The 18,747-nt window shown below is 38.5% G+C and overlaps 1 protein-coding gene across 1 annotated transcript; it reads left to right on the top strand.

The window, feature by feature from the left end:
- Nucleotides 1–412: 412 nt before the first annotated feature.
- Nucleotides 413–17,268, top strand: LOC139691721 (uncharacterized). The gene is made up of 7 exons (XM_071589572.1): nt 413–657; nt 842–1,012; nt 2,719–2,940; nt 3,392–3,634; nt 7,853–8,095; nt 9,892–10,015; nt 16,146–17,268. The coding sequence occupies exons 1-7, from the start codon at nt 520–522 to the stop codon at nt 17,087–17,089; spliced, it is 2,085 nt and encodes a 694-aa protein (XP_071445673.1). The 5' UTR covers nt 413–519; the 3' UTR covers nt 17,090–17,268.
- The last annotated feature ends 1,479 nt before the right edge of the window (nt 17,269–18,747 follow it).

The raw sequence follows: 18,747 nt of genomic DNA, 5'->3' as shown, positions 1-18,747 counted from the left end.
ATGTAACCCAATGTGATTTGCACCCGTGGGTAAATGTTTTTTCTACGATTATGGAATCAATATATGTTTCTTGCCGTTCTTTGTGCATAAGGGCTATTCCCGTTTAATAAATACATATTGTGGATCTTATGACCTGGATCTTCGAAATGAATGAACGGGAAATTGAAGAATTTATTCATTCATTCGATGTTAAGTTCTTAGGATACCTTGATTACTCCGTCACCTAAAAAACGTCTCGACTGATTCCGATTTTATTTAACTCAGTTATGTGATTACATATGATTAATCCGAGAAATATGTTCAAATGTGTGACCCAGAATAAGATCCATATGAGTTGATACCCATTGTAATGTACGAATTAAAAGAACAAAGGAAGAATGAAATGCGATGGCTCCAGGCTTAAGTTGTTTACGTCGTGTGGGCCGTGTTGATGTTTTATACCGATTCAAATAATTGAAATATGCCTTTATACTTTTCAAATTAGGTTATCCAGTATTTGAGTAATTTAAAAAGTTTAGAATGTGCGATAAAACCGCTTTTGAACTCTGCAGATTGTGTTTAAACAGCGGTGGACTGTTGTTGATCAATGTTTTCGACGAGAATACCAATTTGGAATTTATGTTGAAAAAGACTATTGAGGATTTGATAGATGTTAAAGTAAGTTTAGTTTTACTCCAGAATTCCTTATTTGTAATTATATGCTTGTGGGTAATCTTCGGTTAAATTAATTAGTAATTTGGTGATAGATTCCGTACTCTGTCGGGAGGAGGAAAGATAGTGATATTTGGGCAGAAGGAGTTTCGTGTACTCTGTTGTTAATGTATGTTTTATATGTTATTAGGTTGTCGAGGAAGCTGGGTTTCCATGGATGGTGTGTTCTAACTGCATGGAGAAGCTCACGATATTCCGTCTATTTAAACGTCGATGTGCTGAGTGTTTGTTTGTGTTCTACAATCGCATTAAAAAGGGATATAATCTTAAAACGGAAGACTGGATAACCAATGGAGAAGAGGTCAGTAGTATCCATTAAATTAAACCATGTCAACAGCGAAGACATCTGTGGCCAAAAAGGATATATTTCGTTGAATATTCTTTGATTAATATGGAGAAAAACCATTTCGTGTTTCACTCCGATCATTATGATATATTTGCAGTCATTTTAAAGTTCAGCGAAAATACTCCAATCTCTTCCGGCAGAGAAAAATGGAAACATTGAAGTATAAAAATATTTAATTTCTCATATAATTTATCACGAGACGTAATTATGTGGTTTTAAAACGTGTTTAGAATTCAGTTTATTTCACTTAGAATAATAGACGAAAGAAATCATTTGGGCACTGAGCAAGAAATTGATTTTTTGGAAGAATTATTAAAACCTTCATACTTCCCAATAGGATTTTGACCTTTTATTTATTTATTTACTCCAAAAAATTATTACGCCAATTACTTTGGATAAATAAAAATCAGTCTGCCTTCCTGTATAGTGCACCAATTTCACCCTTACTCTTTAGAATTTCTATTGCCTCGTACTGCGTTTTCATAATGGTTCTTTTTATCTAAGTAATATTTACCTCAGTTTATCTTCTAACTCTTTATAATTCAGTACGACAGATATGGGATGAGAATCAATATTAATAAAACAAAGGTTATGCGATTTTCTAGAAAAACAAGGCTAAACTGAGCATCAAAATAGGAGGGCAAAAACTAGAGCAGGTAGAACAGTTTACGTAACTCGGAAGTGTTTTGGACCAACACGGTCGAAGTAGTAGGGACGTAAGGAGAAGAATTGCGCTATCAGACAAAGAGGGGTAGTAGTAGTTTTGAGGGGAGGCGACCGACAGCGAAGGTCATTTGCGCCATAGGGGATGGATAGGAAAGGATGAAGGGTGGAGAGAAACCCGGCGTCGGCATTAGCCTACTCTTTACGAAAGGCGCCAAGGGGTCCACAGTTTAACGTCCCATCCGACGGACGGCGTACTCACTCCAAGTGCCCTCCTCAAAGCACCTCAAGTAGGGATCGAGATACCTCTGAAAAATATTCAACACCGCCGGGATTTGAACCCGCGCCCTCAGGGTGGGAAGCCAGTACGTTAGCCCCCGCACCATCTCGATCCCCTTAGACAAAGAGGCTTTCTCACAGAGAGGAGGAGGGAGTTAAGTTGACAGGGACGTTGTAGTGTAAGGATATTAAGAAAAGCCTCGTTAGAAAACTTTGAAATGGAGGGTAGTTATTTGTGTCTATGGAAACGTGGTCATTGAAGCAGGAGGATAGACGTAGACTGGAGGCTATTGTAGATATAATGTGGGTGTGTGGGATGAAGAATGGAGAAGGTGAAATGGACCAAAAGAAGGAAAACAAACGAGGAAGTACTTGGTATGGTGGACGAAGAGAGGGGTTTTGTTGGGAGAAATTCTTAAGGTTCGCTGATGACCAAGCTTTAGTTTGTCAGTCAGCCAAGGGGTTGCAAGCATTTTTGAGTGAATTGGAAACTCAGTGCGATAGAAATGGGTTGGGAATCATTATATTAATAAAACGAAGGTTATGCGATTTTCCAGAAAGACAAAGGCTTCAGCTAAACATTAAAATAGGAAAGGGCATAAACTATTGGAGCAGGTAGAACAGTTTAATACGTATCTCTGGAAGTTTAACCACAAAGTATTGGGTTAACTCTGCCATCGCCTTCCAAACTGACCTTCCGGTTGAATACTGTGTTTTAGGTTTGCAAGGTGGAGAGTGATGTTGGAAGCCATGACAACGCGGATGTGGAATTTTCTGCAGAGGATTCGATCGATGGTACGTCAGATAAGATGTGGGCATTGAGTAATTCCATGGAAGTTGGTCATCATTTGGTTCTCACGGCACCGGTTGCGGCAGAAGAAACAGAGGGTACGTGGGTGGTGCGGATTGATGCCAATGTTTCCAATGCAGTGGGCATTGAGGTGAGTGGATAAGATGGACGAGGGAAGGAACTCTAAAGTAAGCCACAATTGCCCGTAGAGCGCAAACGAAAACAAATAGCCGGATCGGGCAAGAAATAAAATTAAAATACAATTCTTTAAGTTTCAAAATCATGCATTTATTTTTCAATATAGTCACGCTTAAGGGTAAAGCATTTCTCCCAACAGTGTATCACCTTGTAAAGCGCAAATTGTAAACTTGTAAACCACCTTGTAAACACCTGCATTCCCTTCATAAATGGCAGATGCAAAGCAGTTATAGTGCAAAATTGTCGATATTTTAAGTAAGTGGTTCTCTTGCCAATATCACGTGCATAGTTTTGGTCTCAATGTGATTTTGGTGCCCAGGTGGATTTCAAATTGAAGTGGTGTTGTTTTTACCTTTTGTCGTTGTTGAATGGTGACGTGTATGTCTATTATGCTTTGGCGTCAGTGTCGTCGTGGTGAGGAGTTGAAGGAAGAGTTTGGTGTTGCCACGATCGCCAGTGAGGCTGTTGACAGGAGGAGGGATGTGGACGTCCGAGATGATGACGACATGGCAGTTGTCAAGGAGAAGATTGACGCCGCCAGCGGGATACTTCCTCTTGCTCCAGGGAAGGATGTTGATTCGACAATGGTCGCATCAATGCAGGACAATTGCAGTCATTGGTCGGGCAGTGAAGAGGCTGGGAATATGGTGAGTGGACAATGTTCATGTTCCGAGTAGTTCAATTAGCTCCCTCTCACGTTGAGACTAGTGCAATGCAAAGTAAACCTTTGCCGTTTGAATATCGCTCTCAAAATGTATGCATAAATAGTTATTATATAAAAATGTATTATATATATGTACATATGAATGTGTGTGTGTATATATACGAGGGTCATCCGGAAAGTAGTACCCGTTCGTGACATAAAGACACTAAAGTAAATATTAACAAACATAAAAAATTTTATTTGAAAGAGGATACTTTAAACTACTTCTCAACATAATCTCCAAGCAAATTAAGGCATTTGTCATAACGTGTGACAAGTTTCTGTATTCCTGCTGCATAGTCCTTCGCCGCCAGCTCATTGAGATACGCGAGGGACCCATCTTGCACAAATTTTTGCATAATGCAGATGGTGTTTAACAATTTCATGAACAATTGTTCAAGAAACATTGGGAAAATGCTCACAGATGTCATCAGTTGTGACGCGCCGATCGTTCCTCACGAATTCGTCAACTGAGCTCACCAGTTGGTCTGTAATGACAGACGGTCTCCCCGAACGCTCATCGTCGTGTGTGTTCCCCCTCCCCATGTTGAAGTTGCGACACCACCGCCGAACAGACGACTCGTCCATTACATTGTCTCCATACACCTCCTTTAATTGGCGATGAATATCACATGGGCGAACGTTTCTTGCATTGAGGAATTTAATCACTGCCCTCACTTCACAACTGGCGGCGTTCTCAATTTTTTTAAACATTGTAAACAATCACAGAAACAACACAGGCAATGCTAGCGTCACGCAACTTGGCTCAGAGAAGGCAGACAAGCCACTGAAGCTATCTGACCTCGTCCAGCGGCTACTCGCGTCGTCAGCACTTCATGCGGCACGAACGGGTACTACTTTCCGGATGACCCTCGTGTATATATATATATATATACACTCACACATTCATATATATATATATGATACATTTATATATAATAACTATATACACACACACACACACACACAATATATATATATATATATATTGATCAAGAAATAACATGCGAGTGATATTTTTATGTGTTCTTATATTGTTTGTTGCTGTCCAAGTTGTTAAATATATATATATATATATATATATATATATATATATATATATATATATATATATATATATATATATATATATATATATATATGTGTGTGTGTACATACACATACTACCTGACTCGGCAAATTTCGTACTGCCTAAAAATGAACAGTTTAGTTACAACATTTATAAATCAAGGACGGCTATACCGATATTATTCATATTTGACTAGTTAAAATAGTAGAAGGGAAACAAATACAATAAAACTATCAAAGCAAGTATTGCAATGGCTTGTCAGAAAGATATTTTCTTCATTCAGTCTACAAATATATGCATTCGGGTTTAATCTCTTGAGTCAAGCACCTTCTGATTTACGACATTTTTTGTTTTCTTATGAAGCAATTCTTATTGAACAAATAAAACGGATGGTTTACCAACACGTGAACCTGATACATATAATTGACCATGAGAAAAATGTCGGTTTTCTAAATTCAGACCATGTACACTCAAAGAATGGCCTTGTGATTTGTTAAGTTTCATCGCAAATACATCACGAATTAGAAATTGTATTCATTCAAACTCAAAGGGCATATTGTTTGGGATTATAAGTATCCTCGGAGTGAGGACTTCCACATCGTTGAAATTTCCTCTGAGTATAGTTGCGTGAATCACATTGATGGTCAGTTTTCTTTATCAACAAACGCGGTCCGTTGCACAGTATTGGTTGGTTTAGGGTTCGAAGCATGATGACCACGGAGCCAACCTTCAGCTGTGAATTGAGCATTGGTAAGCCAGGCACATCCAAGGAGTTTAAAAAAGCAGGTTGAAACTTGGTGAATCTGTCTTCGTTTGTTACAAAGTCAATAGTTTTGATTGAATCCAGACCACCATTGATTTGGTTCTGAATTACGAGGGTCATCCGGAAAGTAGTACCCGTTCGTGCCGCATGAAGTGCTGACGACGCGAGTAGCCGCTGGACGAGGTCGGATAGCTTCAGTGGCTTGTCTGCCTTCTCTGAGCCAAGTTGCGTGACACTAGCATTGCCTGTGTTGTTTCTGTGATTGTTTACAATGTTTAAAAAAATTGAGAACGCCGCCAGTTGTGAAGTGAGGGCAGTGATTAAATTCCTCAATGCAAGAAACGTTCGCCCATGTGATATTCATCGCCAATTAAAGGAGGTGTATGGAGACAATGTAATGGACGAGTCGTCTGTTCGGCGGTGGTGTCGCAACTTCAACATGGGGAGGGGGAACACACACGACGATGAGCGTTCGGGGAGACCGTCTGTCATTACAGACCAACTGGTGAGCTCAGTTGACGAATTCGTGAGGAACGATCGGCGCGTCACAATTGATGACATCTGTGAGCATTTTCCCAATGTTTCTCGAACAATTGTTCATGAAATTGTTAAACACCATCTGCATTATGCAAAAATTTGTGCAAGATGGGTCCCTCGCGTATCTCAATGAGCTGGCGGCGAAGGACTATGCAGCAGGAATACAGAAACTTGTCACACGTTATGACAAATGCCTTAATTTGCTCGGAGATTATGTTGAGAAGTAGTTTAAAGTATCCTCTTTCAAATAAAATTTTTTATGTTTGTTAATATTTACTTTTGTGTCTTTATTTCACGAACGGGTACTACTTTCCGGATGACCCTCGTACAAAGTTTAAGTCATACACATCTTTGTTCTTAGCTACCAAAATTGCTCGCTCACTCAACCATTTGTGGTTTCTGTAGCCATTGTCGTGTCCCAAATGACAGGAAGGGCTTCACCTTCCTTCTGACATTAAAATTTCTTTGATGAATATGATGTGATACGATATTTTACGATACAATATTACAATACAATAGTTTGACGATATTTTAATCGAGAACTGGGTCGCCCTGCTTCCAATGATGAAATTTCTTCAATTTAACATATGGTGTTTTACTATACCATACCTTTAATGTGCTCATAAACCCAGGTATCTTTAATGGAGTTCCAATAACCCTGTGAAGGATTCCACTTTGGGTTTGGGTGTCTGTGTGTCTATAGTTGGTCACTGGCAAGGAAGTAAAACTCCCACAAACTATTACCGAATGTTATTCTGGTTGAGAGGCTGTGGTCAGCCACTTTCGTGGAATTTCTTTTCCCACAAACCATCGCAACAAATTTAATTTTCATTCCGAGACGAATGATGGAAAAGAAGAGCGTTAGTAGAATGCACATCCGGATCACCAGGAACCCCATCACCTTACTTCTTACGTCGAAATCTCTTCAATTAAGCGGTACGATTTGATATTTTACAATACAATATTGCAATATGATAGGATATTTTACGATGCAATACTTAAATAATATTTTAATGGTTATTCCAATCTGCTGGAATGAGTCGTATCTGAAAAACCAAGCATCATTAAAATCGGTTTAGCCGTTCCCGAGTAATAAATGGTGTATCTAACATGATTTGCAACTTTCTTTTATTTATGTAAATATACTTTTATTCTTTTATTTTATTTGTGTATATATACTTTTATATATATATATATATATATATATATATATATATATATATATATATATATATATATATATATATATATATATATATATATATATATATATATATATATATATATATATATATATATATATATATATATATATATAACCTATGAGTTACTGGTATCTGGCAATGACTTACTTTCAATACGCAAAAATTTCAGAGTGTAAAAATCATTTCTTGACTGGGATTCGAACTGGGATCCCACTCGTTATCCGGTCTGAGTGCTTTAGCCATTTAAGCTATCGAGGCATCCTCACTTAAACTCTGAGATTTTGGGGCTTTTTTAAAGGAACAAGATGTTGTGAAGAAATACCATACATAGATACAATGTCACTTCACTGGCATTTGTAGTCGAGCACCACACGCCACAGACCACGCAGTTAAAGAGCCAACTGTTGCGGCATCTCCACTGCAGTTCCTATGGATACTCCCAAAATGTTCTCTAGCCAGTATTACGTGCATAGTTTTGGTCTCAATGTGATTTTGGTGCCCAGGTGGATTTCAAATTGAAGTGGTGTTGTTTTTACCTTTTGTCGTTGTTGAATGGTGACGTGTATGTCTATTATGCTTTGGCGTCAGTGTCGTCGTGGTGAGGAGTTGAAGGAAGAGTTTGGTGTTGCCACGATCGCCAGTGAGGCTGTTGACAGGAGGAGGGATGTGGACGTCCGAGATGATGACGACATGGCAGTTGTCAAGGAGGAGATTGACGCCGCCAGCGGGATACTTCCTGTTGCTCCAGGGAAGGATGTTGACTCGACAATGGTCGCATCAATGCAGGACAATTGCAGTCATTGGTCGGGCGGTGAAGAAGCGGGGAATTTGGTCAGTGCACAATGTTCATGATCTGAGTAGTTCAATTAGCTCCATTTCACGTTGAAACTAGTGCAATGCAAAGTAAACCTTTGCCGTTTGAATATCGCTCTCAAAATGTAAGTAATGAATTGGTTTGAAATCAGAGCATATCTTCCGACCCAATGTACGTAGACATGGGATTCTCATTTCAGAAGGGAAACGTTATTCTGTATTGGTTTAATGACTTGAGATTGTAGTCATAGGTTTGCCATTTTGCTCGCTGCTTATTGTTAATATTAATTGAATAATTCGATAATTGAAATCAGGAGTCATTGCTGTGTACTTGAGTATTGACTTGGCCAACCTTTACTCTTAATTCTTTCGCTAATTTTTGAGAACTTGTGGCAAAACCTTTTCTTTTCTTAAGATTAACAGTGCACAGTTGATGACATATAAGTTGTGTGTATGAATGCTGGAGGGTTCCAAATGTAATGCAATTGAATTTCCCACACCATTGGTATTGGTTGCACTTGGATCGAACCTCTACGAGTAGGCACTGAAAACAGTAAGCTTTGCCACAAAAGAAGTCTCAGTGCTCTCCAAGCTGTGGAAGTGACAAGACATTAGTTATTGTTAACCTCAACGCGCCAATTGTGTAACGAATAATAAATGTAATCGACATTAAAGGAATTTGATGCCCGTACAGGATGCATTCTGATAGTTATGCAGAAATTTCTGTAAGTAATTTGTTTAACAGATTTGCAGAAACTCTTAAAATTCTTCAAAGTACTCTTTCACATTTGCACAATTTTTCCTTCAACTCTGCCATGGTACTGGTACGTGCCCTGGAAGGCATCTTCAGGGACCTTTTGCCCGGTCTTCTAGTCACGGAGCTGATTAAATCTCTTCTATGGACGTAAGACCTTCAGGGTTACCTTAATCTGAGGGAACAAAAAGAAGTCTGCTTTGGGTGACGTCAGGACTATAGATAAGGTACCTGGTGTTAGTCATGCACTGGTACCTGGTGTTAGGCCAAGAACTCCCTGACTGGTAGCACATTGAGGCAAACACTTGCTTGGCGCACACTTTACTCATTTGCTAAATCTTCAGTAACACTGCAAAGGACACAACAGTAAGATGACAAGTTCATTTCATTGGCACAAACCATCTTCATACTCAATCAACCGTCAGTGTCCAACAATTGTCGAACGCGAGCCATATTGTTGTCGGTTTATGGTTTGACAGCCGCCCAGAGCATTGTTTGTCGTTAACCTATTCCCAGCCCTCCTTAAAGGCCTTCAACCACCTCGAAACTTGAGTGAGGAAGACAGAGAAAAGTCCCCCTTAAAGTAATCCTCACAAATCATTTTGTTACAGTCTCTCCTCTCCTCTCAACAGAGATTTTTATACAGTTTAGCTCAAGTTTTAGTAATCGCATAACGTTGATCAATCATCAATTCCATTTATTATTCCTGACACGGTCGGTGTGCATAGAGGTTTGCAAAAATTGACGTCCTGCCACATTCCACGGCTTGGAGAGCACTGAGACTGGTTTAGCAGCTAAGCCTAATGTCCCCCTCCCACATATTTCAAGTGGTTTGACCGCACTCCAAAAAATAGCTGCAGTGCGGTAAATTCAATTGCATTACTTACAGAACGCACCCTTTATTATATCAGGTTTTAATATCAATGGTACATCGGTGTACAACTTAAAATCGATGTTTGAATGCATGGTGGGAGTTTTGCCCAATGTTTTGCATTGGTACACATGGCTGCAGGCCTCGTACCTGGACGTACTTCATGTTTGTCTCTTTATGTTGTTGCAGGGCCCGTCGGTAGACGGACAGTTGCCCTTGTCCTTCAATGAGGAAGTGGACATCAAGGAAGATTGTGATGATGACATTCCTCAGGAGGAAGGATGTCTGGGAGCGGATCAGTCAGAGGAACAAGGTAAGGGGGGCTCAGGACTACTGTGTTTTCATTCTTTCAACTGTCATACTACTGTCGGGGATTAACTGTCCTATATCCTCAGTCTCCTCTCTCTCAGAATTCCTGATTGTATCTCACCACGCATTGAATCACTTGACAGCATGCAGTTCCTGATTTATAGGAAGATATAGCTTAGCATTTACCAATTATATGAAGTAGATAGATAGATAGATAGATATTGGTCTTTATTTGGGCGAAATTGAGACCAAATGGTCCCTTCTTCCATTTAACCCTTCGTCATATACATATTATATTAGCCATTCAAACTTAAAAGTAGAGGGATCACTACTAACTATCACCGATCAAGTTAAGTATTTGGGAGGGTAGAACACTAACACCATGCCTTTCACGGGGAGCACATATCAGAAAAATATGCTCAGATCCGCTTTAAAGAAACTCTGCTTCGTTAAGCGGATTGTGGTTGGGAAATGTGATGAGAAAGTTAAAAAGAGATATTGTTTTGCTCTAGTTAGAACTCATTTGTTGAATTTAACGTGAGTGTTTGTGATCCTTGGGAGATAATTTGGCGTAAAGAATTCGATAGTCCAGAGACAAACTGCCAGATTTGTCATAAAAATTGTTACAATTGGAACATGCCAGTGTGAGAAGTCATTCTAGGGGGAATAATGCTGGGAGCCACTTTGAAATACGAAGAGAAGAAGCGAGACATTTATGACTGCTCTTACCAACTGTCCTGAGGGGAAGAGCAATCATCAACATTCGTCTTTGTGACTTGTCAATTTTACCTCTGATGGGTGGAACAGCCCCCTGATGCATTCTCTTGGCCAAATAAGAATCGGCACATTTGGTAGAATATATAAGACCCACAGATCTCAGTGTAAATTACGTTTCCTCGATAGCTTTAGTAGATAGATAGTGGTTAGAGCATCCGCTCAATGGCAAGTGGAAAGATCCTGTGTTCAAGTCTCGTTCAAGGAAATATTTAATACATTTTTGATCTTTTCTTTATATATATATATATATATATATATATATATATATATATATATATATATATATATATATATATATATATTTGTGTTGGTCATGGTAGTCTAGTGGGTAGAGCATTGTACTGCTGACCGGAGGGTCCCAGGTTCAATTCCCTTGCAAGGCACTCTGGGCACCTGCAGCTCCACCCAAGCTAAAGTGATTTTGCGGGTACCAGGTCTTCCTGGGAAACCATAACCGGTACAGGGAAAGGAACTGGCCCCCCTTATTAATACCCTGATGTGTGAATTTTCACACGCCGTAAATAAGGCTTAGTACTGGGTGGACTCTACCAACATAAACCAAAACTGACCTGTGGGTTGATTACTGTGTTTATGGTTTTTTTATGTATGTATGCATATATATATATATATATATATATATATATATATATATATATATATATATATATATATATATATATATATAAAAACACAGATGTAGATTTTTAGAATATAGAGACACAAAGAAAGGACACTCACAATTTGTTGTTGTGTTTGATTCTGAAGACGACAGCCGTGCTGTCGAAACGTAAAATAACAAATTGTGAGTGTCCTTTCTTTGTGTCTCTATATTCTAAAAATCTTCATCTGTGTTTTTATATATTTGTGTGTCGCCGATGAGCGTTCCATTTCGAAGATATTTTATATGTATATATATATATATATATATATATATATATATATATATATATGTATATATATATGTATGTATGTTTATATATATATATACATACATATATAAAAATGGTACACATATAAAAACCATAAACAGAGTAATCAACCCGAAGGTCAGTTTAGTAGGTGATAGTAGATTTCACCCAGTACTAGGCCCTATTTACAGCGTGTGAAAATTCACACATCAGGGTATTAAGGGGGGCCAGTTCGTATCCCTGTGGCAGGTATGGTTTCCCAGGAAGATCTGGTACCATATTAAAAATCACTTTAGCTTGGGTGGAGCAGCAGGTGCCCGGAGTGCCTTGCCTGAGAATCAAACCCGGGACCCTCTGGTCAGCAGTCCAGCGCTCTACCCACTGGACTACCGCGATCCACATATATATAATAGGGCTTGGTACTGGGTAAGAACTCTATCATCACCTACCAAACCAACGTTAAAGGTTGATTACTACTGTGTTTATGATTTACATACATATATATAGTACAATACGCAGTAATACACAATATAGAAACACAAAAAAAGAAGAATAATATATTTTAAGGTAATCTACCGGTTAAGGTAGGTTTTTGGATGGACACAACTACCAAACAAATATTTTATTACTCCTAACAGAACACAAAATCCATCATCTTAATCTATATCAGGTCCCTCTTCATCTCTGAGTACTTTCACTAGACAATTGACTTATTAAGAAGATCATCTGGAGGAAAGAAGGCATATGGAACGAAAATTGAAACAAACCATGAGTTAAACTAATAAAATATAAAAATGCAAAGAACTGTGCTTAGATATAGATTTTTATCAATAATATATGTACTTATCTTTGGCAGCTTAGACTTTATAATTGAATTTTAAACATTTTTAAGTTTTTTTAAGAGTATATGGGTCATCGTTTGAGCCTTTTAGCAAGCCCCCAAGGGTAACTGAAGCACTCGATTATTGAAGTTGACGATTGAGATAATAAATAAGGTGGGAATGTGATGAGGCAGCTCTGAATCGATATAATAAAAAGAAAAGACGTTGAAAATTGTTTTGTATAGTTGTAAATTGGTAGTGAGGAGATAGGGTAAGTGTGTGAGATCCCAAAGGGTAGTATTAGTACTCTACATAGGGGAGGACAACTTAAAAAAGGCCTCCTTAATTCATTATTATATGAAAGGCAACTTATATACCTTACTAGCTGAATACCCGGCTTTGCACGGGTTAGGGGGAAACAATAATATAAATATACTACATAAATAAAAACAACAAATTATAAAGTACAATAATACACTACTTCATACAAATTTAAGAATCTTTTTTATTTAACACCTGTTAATAAACTACATTTTTTGTTTCATATCCAGGAGAAAGAATGTATAAATTTTTAGGCGAACCTACTCTGGAGCTAGCAACATAAAGTTACCCGTGGCTAAAACATGGCGATCTTAGATCAACACCACAAAACTTTAAAGACTGTCCCTGTGATTTATTAATGGTAATTGAAAAAGCTACCCGGACTGGAAACTGTAATCTTTTAAAGTTGAAGGGAAGATCAGTTGGGATTAGAGGTATCCGTGGAATAAAAATTATTTCGCCTTTTCCTTTTCCAGTTAAAATGACTGCCTGGATTATATTTTTCATTAATTTTGTCGCACACAATCGTGTCCCATTGCAGAGTTTTGGTGGATCTAAATTTCGCAATAAAATGATTGGAGATCCTACTTTAAGTATAAGGCGATGTTGTGGCAATCCAGCTGGATCAAGTCAATTTAGAAATTCCGTTGGATAATTGACGGCTTCGTCAGCATCCACTACGGTATCAACCGATTTATATTCAATCACGTCTCCTGGCAGCATGGCTAGTATCTCCTTGTTAATTTCATTAACATCATCGTTCTTAGGAGCAAGAATGGCTCATTCTCGCAACCATTCTAAATTTTTATAATTTTGATTAACGTTAGGATAGACTGCTTGTATCATATCGCGGACAGTTTTCACCGATACACATAAATCTGATGACAATTTTATCATACCAGATGCTTCAATAACTAATCTATCTTCTCCAATCTCCAAAAGTTTATTTGCAAAATTTTCAGCATTCCCATCTCTTAAGAGCATTGGCATGTTTTGTTTAAGGCTAATTTCTTGGACATGATTCCATAGAACAGAATGTTTTAAAAAGACATAAATTTCATCGGCTGGAGTCGATTTTGGAATGACAGGCAGAGTTTGACGGAGGTCTCCACACAGGAGCTCCTCCCATTAAACTGCAGTTTCCTCTAAGATCTTGAAGTGCTGCGTTGAGGGCCTCAAGAGATTTTTTATGAGCCATCGTACACTCATCCCATACTATCAATTTACATTCTATAAGAACTTGTGCCTGGCCGCTTGTTTTATTTATATGACATGTGGGATTTTCTTGTCGGGAAATATTAAGTGGCAACTTAAGGGCAGAGTGGGCTGTTCTTCCTCCTTCCATTAATGTCGCTGCAATACCTGAAGATGCAACGGCTAGAGCGATTTCTCCATGAACCCTGATTTCAGCGAGAACTAAATTAATTAAAAATGTTTTTCCCGTGCCACCAGCAGCATCAAGAAAAATGATACCGCCTTCTTGTTTATCTACTTGATCCATTATTGTTTCGTACGCGAATTTCTGATCTTCATTAAGAAGTGGCTTTTTATCCGCGATGTATGCTTCTAAGTCTAAGACATTGTAGCTAGTTTCACGTATATAATCTGGATAAAATACACCCTGTTGATCTTGTACAGGTGCAAAAAGACCGAGTTCCACTAAAGTCTTGTTAACCATGGTGATACACTTTTCCTCCAAAATAATCAAAGTTATATTAAAAATGTCGGAGTTAAACGTAATATCCAATGTAGGATTTTCACTTTGAACTTTGGCCAGTATATCCTCGCTCATTGATTCTTTATATTTTTCCCATATTGTTTCTGGGTTAGATGGATTACAGGAGGTTATTATGATGGCAAACAAAATTCAGATTTGTCCTGGAAGAGAAATCAAACTGGTCTCTCGCAATGAGTCATCCCAGTGTTGATCTCCTTCTAGCAACCCTAAATTCTGGCAAGCTTCTCTGAATGTCTCACATATTTCTCCGTTTACCGTTCTTAATTCTGCAAATGAGCGAGGTCCTCTAATGGTATGCAGAAGCATTCTTAAAAAATAACATTCGGCGTTGTTAGGATGGACTGTGTAGACTCGGCCCAATGCGTCACATGAATAAATATTATTCTCAGGATCGAAGTTGCCCATTTTTCTTCTACAAAAGACTTTCCTTGATGTATTCCACGTATAATATCTCGGCAATTCTGAATATAATAGTATTCTTGCAAAAGTATCCTGCTGGCATAGTTGGAAAAATGCTGTTTCTATGACAGCAAAAAAGTAAACAAATTACATACATACAAACAAACACTCTCCTTTATATATATATATATATATATATATATATACACATTCAAACACGAAATACCACCAAACGGCGAATAAATATTCATATATACAGAAACAGATATAAGGAAAAGGGATAGGAACACATATAAAGGACGAACACAACAGAGGTGGGGAAGGCGGAATCGAACGGATCACAAGAGTAAAAATATTTCCTCAACCGGGACTCGAACCTCGGATCTTTCCACTTGCCTGGCGGATGCTCTTAACCACTTGAGCTATCGAGGAAACATAATTTACCCTGAGATCCGTGGGTCTAATATGTGGCCAAGCGCCCTGATTCTTTCAGCCAAGAGATGGCGTCAGGGGGCTGTTTCACCCACCAAAGGAGAAATAGACAATACCCAAGGAAAGGAAAGGACAGTGGGTTAGAATTCATACAACATCATACAGGAAAGGAACAGTGCGTTTCGTGGCACGCATAGCATCGTACTTTGTATGTGTTCCTATCCCTTTTCCTTATATCTGTTTCTGTATATATGAGTATTTATTTGCCGTTTGGCGGGATTTCGTGTTTGAATCTGTATTTGGCCAATGTGGCTCATCTCTTTCTTCTGGCTATTCGTGCCACGAAACTCACTGTTCCTTTCCTGTATGAAGTTGTATGAATTCTAAACCACTGTCTTTTCCTCTTGTGCGTGGTTAAGAGCATCCCCCCAATGGCAAGTGGAAAGATCCGGTGTTCGAGTCCCGGTCAAGGAAATATTTTTACTCTTGTGATCCATTCGATTCCGCCTTCCCCACCTCCATTGTGTTCGTCCTTTATATGTGTTCCTATCCCTTTTCCTTATATCTATTTCTGTATATATATATATAGTATATATATATATATATATATATATGTATGTATGTATATATATGTATATATATATATGTATATATTTATATTTATATACTACATGAATCTGAAAAGCTTTGAGCCCTCCATTGCTGGACCGAATCACTCTGTGATCTTTTCTCTTTCAGATGGTTGCCAAGGACAAGAAAACGCAGGGAAGGATGAGACAGGAAATCTTCCGCACACATGTCTGATTTGCAGCGATATATTCCCGCAAAAGGACGCACTCGAAGCTCACATGAGGCGTGTCCACCAAGCGAAGAAGATTCAGTTCAAATGCGTCAATTGCAACGAGAGTTTCGGGTGCCCAAGTGAGCTTGAGGGACATGTGAAGACTGCACATGCAAAGACGAGGCGGCAAACTGTTAAAAGAAAGCACAAGTGTCCGGAGTGTCCCAGACGCTTTAGATATCCATGTGACGTACGAATTCACATGGTGGTACATACTGGTGAGAAGCCTTTCAAGTGTGAGATTTGCTCGAGGAATTTCGGCACTAAACAAACTTTAGAACATCACATGTACTCTCACACGGACGAAAAACCGTTCAAATGCGAAATTTGTGCGAAAGGATTTATTAGAAAGGAACATTTACAGAAGCACACTTTGACACATACTGGCGAGAGGCCATTCAAGTGTAATGAATGTTCTAAGACTTTCTGCAGGAAGTACGACCTCAGTAAACACATTTCGACGCACACTCCTCGATTGAAGAACCAATGCAAATTATGTTCCAATGGTTTCGCTAAGAGAAAACATCTCATGGGAAAAAATCTGTCGCATCCCGTGAACAGACCGTTTATATGTGACCTATGTTGTAGATGTTTCTCAAGGAAAGACCATCTGGTTTCTCATATGATAATTCACACTGTGGGAAAGCCCTTCAAATGTAAAGTCTGTTGGAAAAGTTATCGTCATAAGAGAAGCCTAGACATTCATAATTTGGTACATTCCAAAGGGAAACGGCTGAAATGTGAGTTATGTCCCAAACAGTTCCTACGCCAATCCACCCTCTCGAAGCACATGAAATTACACTCTGTGCAAAACTGCAATGAAAAAGTTGTAAACGACTGAAAGTGTCCTCCCTTTCCTTCTGGAATTAAATTTCGTCTCCCGTACCGTGACGGCATTTACGTGAAGTGCACCGGAAATACTGACCATTGATTGATCCATATCATCAGAAATTCTTCCTCCATCAATTCTGTCACTCTGTCGAAAAGGAATAATAAAGGATTTGTGTAAAAATTTAAACAATCTCCATAGTTATTCTCATTTTCGAGTGATGGTTTCCAAGAGAAAAGGAATGTATATTCCAATTGTAATATGACAATAATAATTACAGAATTTTAAACTATTCAATGTATATATTATTGGATGCTCTCCATGAGGGGAGCGTCCGCCCCAATGGCAAGTGGACAGATACAGTGTCATCGTCAAGGGAAAATATATTTATGCCTGTGATTTGCCTGATTCTGCCTTTCACACCACTCCTGTGTTCGTCCTTTCCTCGTATGTTCCTATCCCTTTTATTTATATCTAATTCTATGTGAATATATATATGTATAACAATTAGCACTAGTGGACACAGACAAAAACACAGAAACACACAAAAAAGAGACTCACTATTTTTCGAATTTTCGGTGGTCGTTACCACCTTTATCAAGGAAGAGAGGGACAGAACTCAGGACAGAAGGGAGTCCGTGGGACTTTCAAAAAGTGTTATATATATATATATATATATATATATATATATATATATATATATGTGTGTGTGTGTGTTCCTATCCCTTTTCCTTATATCTGTTTCTGTATATATGAGTATATATATATATATATATATATTGGCATCCCTGGACTTCTATATATATATATATATATATATATACTACCTTGATCAAAAAGTTCCCGGAATAACCACCGTGTGGCGCTCCCATCGTTCCGATTTGAGTTCTGTTTTTTTTGTTAAATTGGTACATCTGTTGTTGATATTCCCTTTAAATCTTAGTGTCATAACTTGACATTTGCAAAAGTTACGTAGCCAAGAGTACATCTATCTCTGTGTGTGTTGGCGATTTTTTACAATTGCAGAAATGGATTTAAATTTGCAACAACGAAATTGTATTAAATTTTGCGTAAAAAACGGATTTAGTGGCGCACGGACGTTGGAAATGTTGGATAAGTGTTTCGGCAACGATTCTCTAAAAAAACGGTCGTTTACCAGTGGCACGAGCGGTTCAGAAGTGGTCGTGAGTCAATCGAAGATGATGAACGCAGTGGCAGACCATCGACATCGAAAGTCGGTGAAAAAATTGATAAAGTAAAAGAAATGTTGGTCAATAACCGCAAATTAACCATCAGAGAAATAGCGGAGGACTTGAACATTGCCTATGGATCCGCCCAAGACCTTGTGGTTAATGATTTGGGTTTCCGTCGTGTAGCAGCAAAGTTGGTGCCAAAAGACCTCAATTTCATGCAAAAAAGAGACCGTGTTGACGTCACAAAAGACATGATTTGCGAGGCTGAATCCGATCCCACATTCATCAAAAGGATCATTACTGGAGACGAGACGTGGGTTTATGAGTACGACACGCAATCCAGACATCAGGCAAGTGAATGGCGTTCACCAAATGAGCCGAGACCAAAAAAACCACGTCGTTTTCAGTCAAAAAAGAAGGCAATGCTGACGGTTTTCATGGATTACAACGGTGTAGTGCATCATGAATTTTTGCCAG

Source organism: Hetaerina americana, unplaced genomic scaffold (genome assembly GCF_022747635.1).
Source record: "Hetaerina americana unplaced genomic scaffold, ioHetAmer1.1.p SCAF_39, whole genome shotgun sequence".
NCBI classification, from domain to species: domain Eukaryota; kingdom Metazoa; phylum Arthropoda; class Insecta; order Odonata; family Calopterygidae; genus Hetaerina; species Hetaerina americana.
This window is presented reverse-complemented; position numbering and strand designations above follow the sequence as displayed.

Bases quoted from the DNA above. Each gene is read 5' to 3' on its own strand.
- LOC139691721 (XM_071589572.1), top strand. From the start codon at position 520: ATGTGCGATAAAACCGCTTTTGAACTCTGCAGATTGTGTTTAAACAGC. The intron at 658-841 runs GTAAGTTTAGTT...ATATGTTATTAG, and splicing joins AGGATTTGATAGATGTTAAA to GTTGTCGAGGAAGCTGGGTT. The intron at 8,096-9,891 runs GTCAGTGCACAA...ATGTTGTTGCAG, and splicing joins GTGAAGAAGCGGGGAATTTG to GGCCCGTCGGTAGACGGACA.